Source organism: Macrobrachium nipponense, chromosome 15 (assembly GCF_015104395.2).
Source record: "Macrobrachium nipponense isolate FS-2020 chromosome 15, ASM1510439v2, whole genome shotgun sequence".
NCBI lineage: Eukaryota > Metazoa > Arthropoda > Malacostraca > Decapoda > Palaemonidae > Macrobrachium > Macrobrachium nipponense.
Genome location: NC_087208.1, coordinates 12,153,762 through 12,162,117, shown reverse-complemented (window position 1 = coordinate 12,162,117; position 8,356 = coordinate 12,153,762). Strand labels below are relative to the sequence as shown.

Sequence of the window (8,356 nt, the reverse complement as noted above, 5' to 3'; positions counted from 1 at the left end):
GGGACCTGCCCAACAAGCTTGTCGTTCAATACACGTCTCCCACAGCCACAGAGGAATATGGTTGGGAACGGGACCTGCCCAACAAGCTTCTCGTTCAATACACGTCTCCTACTGCCACGGGAACTGGTCTTACCCAACAAGCGGCAGAGGGTCGCGGTGGCGGGCTGGAGTCAACCTAGTGTGAGTGAGCAATGGATTCTAAGTCTTCAACAATTATATAGGTTAAGGAAAGTAGCTCTTCAGTGGCAACTAATGCATCGGTTATTTTGCTATAATTTATTTCATATTCATTATTATTCATTTAATTCTTTTATCATTTTATAAAACAGGGAGTATGAACTACGACCAGTCACCAGTTTTATTTTGTAATCATCAGCGCTTTATTTCACGGAATGAGAGAGAGAGAGACAGAGAGAGAGAGAGATCCATAAGAAATAAAAAAAATAAAGCGGAAACTGTTCCTTCGTAGCAAATAATGGGTCTGCACCATCATTAGGCAGCCAGGTGCAGATGATTGAACAGAATGATAAAAGTTGCGGAAATTTAACCAGAAGTTTTCGCGACATTTCCGAATAAGCAAAGCCGTTCATCTGCATTACCATCATCATCGGCAATCATCTCTTTTATTTTCAATTCATCTCTTTTACCACCTTCCGCAGCAATTCACCATCTGTTTCCCCGTTATCAGCAATTTGTCACCATTTTCATGTCGACTACCGCATTCATCGCTAATATCACGTGCATGTCTGTGCAAGGGTCGTCGATAAACATAAGAATTCATTTCTTTGAGGAAATAATTCATATATGCTTATTCTTCTTCCTCATTTAAGTTTTGGAAGAAACTAAAATGATTCCTTATTAATTACAACAAGATTTCAAATAAAGCTGTTTGCCTCCATGTATTTCATCTCTGTTATCCCAATTAGGTTTCGTAAAGTTATTATCCTAGTGAATGTTGCAAATGAAAACGTAACTTCGTTTCCAATCAATGAATTCTCCGTAGATATTGCTAATGACTGCCATTACTAATGGTACACAGAGAAAATCCTTTGGTAACAATAAAAGTGGCTTCATTACTGAAGTTTTTATCGATAATACTTCCAGTTCACTCCCTTGAGTGGAAAAAGAGAGGAGGCAAGTGGATAATGGCTACGTCACGTCACAAAAAACTTTCAGTTCATAAGACCAGAATCATTTGGTAGTTGTACCAGAATGTTGCATTATATTCCACTGCAACTGAGCCGGAGACGTGCGAGACCGTTCGTCTGGATACACAGACACAAAAACACACTTAATATGTACAATGTATTATAGCATATACTTATGTACATTTGCAGAAGAATATATATCTGTTCTATTCTGAGAAGGATATTTGAGACTGTAAGCAATTGCATGTGAAACCTAAACTTGAAAATGCGTAGATATTACAATAAAAATCGAGGTTAACGTTTTCCTTTTCTCTGGATTAATTTAGTATAGTTACTATTCTTAGGACATAAGCATTTCCAGCTGATACCAAGGTTTGACCTATGCTCCTTATTGACAAATGATATAACAGAAATAACCTGGATTACCGAGACCTAAACAAATAAAGTCCCTTGTACTCATCATGAAATGTCATATTTCAGAAAATGACACATAGATTGTAATAACAAAATTAGGAGATATGAAGGAAAGAGAGAAAAATGGTTTGATAATGTTATTACATATCTGATCGAAATTATATTAATGATAATAAGGAAGGTGATGCGCCTCATCCGCAGAAGAGATGATGAGAACTTCCTAAGTGAATTTCCCGACGGATGCTGCCTTCCATTCGGTTTCATTAAGCGGAATTAATACCCAACGCTCCTCAGATTCAGGCCGAGAAAGACGCCCCTAATATATCATGCAGCCTGAAAGTGTCGATGGGTGGGTTATTTTTGTTGTGGAAAAGAGCGATTAGATGCTTGGGATAGATTTTAGTAAATCGGTTCCCTTGATAATGACACTGTCAAAGTAATGGAGGGCATTAAATTCTCAGTTCCAGGGGTCCTTTATTACTGAAACTTTGGACTGTGGAACAGCAATGGAACTTCAGAAGTTAAAGAGAAGATGCAACGTATTACTACCTTATACTATTCTCCTTGCATTTTAAAGCATTATTATCTTTTACTAATTAATTAATTTATTTATTTTATTCAATCATTTAACAAGTGGAAACTTCTTTTTGTATTTCCTCTTAGTTAGCGGGTTGATATAGATTTTTTGAGCAACATTCACTTCAAGGGGTAATATCCCTGCCTACACGAGTTAGAAAAGATTCCATTGAGCCTTGGCTGGCAACTGTTCTACGAGAAGGACACTCCGAAATCAAGCCTTGGTAGGCAGCCCCTTTAAAAGAAGGTTTCTGAATACAAACTTTGTTCTTCAACCTTGGACTGTGCCATAGCCATTGCACCGTGCCCCTCCATGGTCTTGGGTTTGAGTTCCCGTGCCTGAGGGTACAATCAGACATTTATTCTCTGTATAGGACAAAAGTCGTTTGGTGGATTATCAGGAAGGTGCCTTTATCTTTACCTAATTATCCTAATGAGAGCTTATTTCTAAATTCATCCTGATTGTCCTCCCCTCGTTGTTGTGGCAAACCTGATAGATTTAATTTGCCTTACAAGGTGTGCCAGCACCACCTTGTTGACCAGCAGCTTCTGGCACTTTTTTCAATTAAGTATGACATTTTTGAAAATAATGTAAATACTGTTGTTGTTGATGGCATTGTTGTTTATTGTTCTGTTGATTTTTTACAATTTTGCAGTTGTTATGACTTTATTTATTAGTGTTAATACTGATTTTATATTGTTAAATTTGATTTTTTCGGGAAACATTGACCTGAAACATAGGCCTGTTACTTATTAAAGCAGGAAAAATTGCAAAATAGTTAACTCAAATATTGGGAGCTTTAAAGTAAAATTTTCTTGATCTCCAGAGTTGCGCCCATAGCTATGTTTTTATCTGAGGCTCTTGTAAGTAGTAACAAGTCTAAGGTCGAGTTTTTAATCGTAATGTCCCACACGCACAAGGTGAGGCTGTATACTCTAAGTCCAGATGACCTGTTATTGTCAGAAAAATTTGGAGTGCAGTTGCCAAGAAGTTCTTTGTTTTAAAATTTTCAGTAAGTTCTACAATGTGTATGCTGTTTACCATAATTCAAATATCAACAATTCTATATATGACTGTCTTTAACAGAGGATTAGTATGGATCACTCACTGGATACAAACGCTTCATTCGTTATCTGTGGAGACTGTAAAGCAAAGCACAGTGAGTGGCTAAATTCAATTTCCACAGATTATCATCACCAGTCTGCTCTTGAGTTCTGTTTATCCTCCAGTTGTACTACTAATTGAGGAACCCAGGCAAATTTCTGGGAGTAGATTAGACCTCATATTCACAGATGTTTCAGCTGTTCTGAAGTCCAGAGTCTGTGAATATATAGGTACTTCTGATCATTGGGTCATTGAGATGGACATATCTGTCAATAAGTGTATTCTTAATTCCCCTATTGGAAAAGTGGTCTGGTTGAAATCCAGAGCCAAATGGGATCGCATTATTGAAGCTTGTCGGTCACTTAATATTTCAGATGCTATGTGAGATCCTGATCCCAAGAATATGGCTATTTTAATTAGATATGTTCCTATGAAAGTCTTTAAATTCCGAACAAAGGACCAGCCATGGTTTGATGAAGGGTCAACCATGACAAACAGACTAAATTCAATGCATGAAGACAGAATTATTCAAATGAAAATTCCACCATTTTTGTCGAGTCTTGCTGTGCTGTGAATAGAACTTACCATAAACCCAGAGAAATTAAAATAATTCTTGTAAGAGGAAACTTGAAGGAATTACTCAGCCTCATCTGTGGTGGACCAAATTGGTAACATCTATCATTGGGTCATGCTCGTTTTCCATTCCACTGCTAACAGACAATGGTATATTGGTTAATGGCCCTAAGGAAAAGGCTGAACTGTTTCACCAAGCTTTTGAAGCTAAGCAATCAGGTGAAGATGGCCCAGATACTTGCCACCCTGAACTCCTTTTTTCAAAATTTGCATTTTGCTCCAAGAATGTTAAGAAAATTCTGGATAATCTCGATAGTTGTGGTTGAGAAGACCTTGATGGTTACTTTCCTTTGTTCCTTAAAAGTTTCTAGAAGATTTTTATGCCAATATAGTATCTTTTAGTAATATAATACAGTACCTGTAAAGTGGCATATCTACAAACTGTAGCAACGATAGGCTAATCTATTCCCGCTGTGCTCTACAACGTTGCTGAGAAACAATTTTTTTAAGCCACTATAGAAATATGTTTAATTAAAGGATTGTTAGCTGATAGTCAATATGCAAATAGGAACAGCTAGGTACCTGTGATACTAATTTTAGACTTGTCATACCATTTGCAAGGGAACCTTGCTAAGGGTTTTGAGTGCAGAGTAATTCAGGTAGATTTTAGTGCTGCTTTCTATTTATTAAATCAGAAGACACTTGTTTTAAAAACTTCAGAATCTTGGAATGGGTGGTTATGTTTAAGGATTACCTCAAGATTTCCATACAGGTAAACAGCAATGAGTTACTGTGGATGGGACCTTTATTGAACCAAGACCTATTGTATCAGGAGCTCCACTTTTGAGAAATGAAACTGCCCTCATCCTCATTCAGGACATGGACCAGATTAGGGAACGGTGGAGTCAGTGGTGTATGAGGCTGAAGTCCAGTAAAAGGAAACACTATTCATTAGCCGATCTCATACATATTTTCCGAACCCATCAACCCCTTCAGGTGGATGGAACTTTGCTTAACTAGTCTGAAGCTTTAACTATTCTAGGCGCAACCTTTGACTCAACATCTAGCTTTTGAGAAACAGCTAATGAAAGTTTCAGGAAATGCCGCATGAACGTTAGGTATGGTTAGTAAGACCTTATATATTTGTAACAGTGATAGAATCAATACAACCGGTTTTAGGACTCCCTTTTTTAGCACACTGTTCTCCATAGTGGGGATCTGCTTCTTTAGAAAGACTGGTTTGTGGTGGCAGGTATCTGTTTCCTAAAAGTAGCAGTTATGACATGGGCCATCGATGGATGGTTGTATTTCACAGAGATCTTTCGCATTCAGAATTTATCCTGATCCCCTTTATCTGCTGAGGGCAACCAGATTCACTGAACATCAGCACCAGTAGGTAGTAAATGCCTCACTGTCGAACTTCTCAGTTCCAAAGGTTCTTTATTCCTCACATCATTGGACTGTGGAACAGCCTCCCAGAGGAAGTCGTGCAATCGGAACTTCAGAAATTCAAGCAAAGGTGCAATACATTACTACCCTAATGCTATTCTCCTCGCATTTTAATACACTTTTATCTATTTGTATTTTTTTTAATAAGTGGGTCTCTACTTTCTGTATTTCCCTTTACCTGTATTTCCCTTCATCTTCTGAATAATAACAATAATAAGAAATGGCACCATGACAGAGTGGTTTAGCTCACCCATGGGGAGGTTAAGGAACATTGGGGCTGGTCAGCCGTTGGACGAGTGACTACACTCCTCAGCGTTAATTCCATGAGAAAGGATCTTTACCCCAATTTCCGTAATCTTCTCTGCTGTAGATGAGTACCTATTCCCGATAGGGTAGGGTCCAGCTATGAGTTAAATAGCAAAACTCAGCAATGATGGAAAGAAACAAAAGATTAAACAACAATGATGTAAATGGATCCTCTGGTAACAGAGGAGCTTCATCCAGCAGCCATGTATACAGCCCAATTGACAAGGAGGACAGTCTGGTACTTGGAGGTCATCATCCAGCAACTGACCACCACAAAACAAATCAAATCTAATGAGAGCTGCTTGAGTAAACTGAAAGAAATGGCAGAAAAGATGCTAAGAAGCAAGAAAACAAAGGAAGAACTGAACAAAAAATACAAAGTACAGGAGAAGTGACTAAGCAACACAATAGAAGATAAAACAGAAGCTTAAAGCCAAATGATGATGATGATGATAGATTAAGCCAGCTTTGTACTGGCAGGGGTTCTTGCTTCTTAGCAGCCCGCAACTGGTGATGGGCGAAGGATTTTTCTCTGGAACATACCATTCAGCTTCAATTTAAAAATTGGACCAGAAAGGAAAAGTTTTAGTGAGAGATAAAGTATTATAGAAGCAGGTCTCAGTGGGTAGGGGAGCATGGGAAGGAAAGGATAAATTTAGAGTTGAAGAAAAAGTTTGGGATTCAAAGTTCCCTTAGGATGTGATGAATGTTGCAATGAATGGATGAATTTTACTTATACACAGGATGGCTGTATGCCATCAGCTTACTTAAGAGTAGCTAAGGTGTGTTGTTCTTCTCTGACCACTCGTTAAGGCCTTGAGAAGAGGAACAGGGATGTGATGATTAAGTGAGGCAGCTGCTGTTCAGATTGAACATCAGGTGCTTAGGTTTAAAGGTTTGGATAAGGTGGGGTTGTATGTGCTTTAGCAGTGTCTCTGTTTACAGGTTTCCCTGTGAGAAGTTCAAAGAGAATGATGATCCCATCTATTGTAAGTGTAATTGAGGCTTCACTTACTTTGGGAACATGGCTGGCACTGTTTGGGCTGTCTGAAAGGGAAGGGGAAGGGTGGGTTTGGGAAGGAGGGCTGTCAACCTTAGAGGTGGACGAGGGGTTAGGATTGGAAGGAAGAGGAGAGAAAGGTTCTGAAGTGCTTGGTACTGTTTCTCTTAGCGTTGGCTTGTCACTGGCTATCCTCTGTAGTACTGCTTTGACTTCTCTTTGCAGCTTTGGCCTAGTTATTCCAACTTCTTCATTAGGTTTTGGAATGTGATTGAAGGTCTTGTAGGGGGTATGGGTTGAGAATTGTTCTTAATTTTCTCGATTTTTTCAAGTCAAAACTTGCATTTTTTGTTCCATGCATGATGTTGGAGAGAACAGTTGGGGCATTTTCTTTCAACTTATTCTCCTCTTTTGAAGGCATCTAGGCATTGCTTGGTTGGGTGAGTTTTGCTGCATATGCCACAACTTTCTGTGGCTGTGCAGCTGCTGCTATGGTGTCCAAATTTGTGGCACTTGAAGCATCTGAGTCGCTGTGGAATGAAGTCTTCAATGAGGAATGATCCCCATATACCAAGGGAAACTTGGAAGGTGGCAATGACTTTCCTTGTAGTAATGTGGTTTTTCCAGATTTAATAGTGCATCTTTTTGCATCTATTATATTTTTAGAGTTAGAGTTTCTTTCTCCAATCTTGCTACTTCAGCATAGGAGGCTTTGTATTTTGGAAGAGGTGAGACGGTACTTGTAGTGACAAACTTGGCAGTGATAAGGGTTGTTTCTTCTTGAATTGTTTTTCTGAATGCTTTCATCTTCTTGCAAACAGTGGTCCAACCTTCAGTACTGAACACAGAAGGAATAGGGCTTGTCATTTCAGTGTTTCCTTCGTTTTAACAGGTTTTAATCGATGTTTTTTCCTCATCAGACATGTCTTGATGGGAGTTTTCTTCACTGGAAACAGTATCTGTGGATATATTATCCTCTTCAGGGATGGTCGGTGGTTGGTGGGGGATTTCCTCTTCAGGAGGGATTGATGGTTGCATTAGTTTGGTCGGCATCTGAAATTTCTGGACTCCATCTATTTTCTTGAAGAATTTCTTTCCTTCATGGGTACTTGGCGCACTAAAGTCAAAGTGACCTCACTTACGAGTTATAATCCATTGATCCAGCCTCTGCAATGGCTTATGATCCATAATCGAAAACTGAGGGAAAGCCAGAGTACATAAGAATCAATGTTACATGAACAGGAATAAGGGATACCAACAAATCAAACTCTTCAGAACCAATCAGAAAACGCTATACACCCTACTATGAGGGGAAGACAACCACCAGGAAATTCGTCAAGTTGAATCAAGAAAGAGAATCTGGAAAAACATATGGAGCAATCCAGTATCATGCAACATGGCTCCAGGATGTCAAGGCAGAAGAAATGGGGAGAATAAAACGAAGATTTGCCAAGATCACGACAGACATAATCAGACCCCAACTAAGGAAAATGCCCAACTGGAAATCCCCACGTCCCAATAAAGTCCATGGATACTGGCTTAAAACAATTATGGTCCTACACCAATGAATAGCATAACAACTCCAGCATTGGATGACCACAGGGAGAATGTCCTTAGTACAGAAAGACCAGAACAAGACAAATATAACAAGTAATTACAGGTCAGTCAACTGCCTACTAGTAATAAGGAAGTTATTATCAGGTATCATCTGTGAAAGGCTATGCAACTACCTAGATGTTACACATACCTTCCGCACTAACAGACAGACTGCAGTAGGAATCGCAG

The 8,356-nt window shown here is 39.0% G+C and overlaps 1 protein-coding gene across 1 annotated transcript; it reads right to left on the bottom strand.

The window, feature by feature from the left end:
- Positions 1-1,191: 1,191 nt before the first annotated feature.
- LOC135226619 (uncharacterized) lies at positions 1,192-7,624 on the bottom strand. Its single transcript, XM_064266333.1, has 6 exons — positions 7,494-7,624; positions 7,038-7,101; positions 6,587-6,850; positions 5,814-5,882; positions 2,402-2,477; positions 1,192-1,265 (listed from the first exon to the last, which is right to left on the bottom strand). Exons 1-6 carry the CDS (start codon positions 7,622-7,624, stop codon positions 1,192-1,194), a joined length of 678 nt encoding a protein of 225 aa, XP_064122403.1.
- Positions 7,625-8,356: the final 732 nt, after the last annotated feature.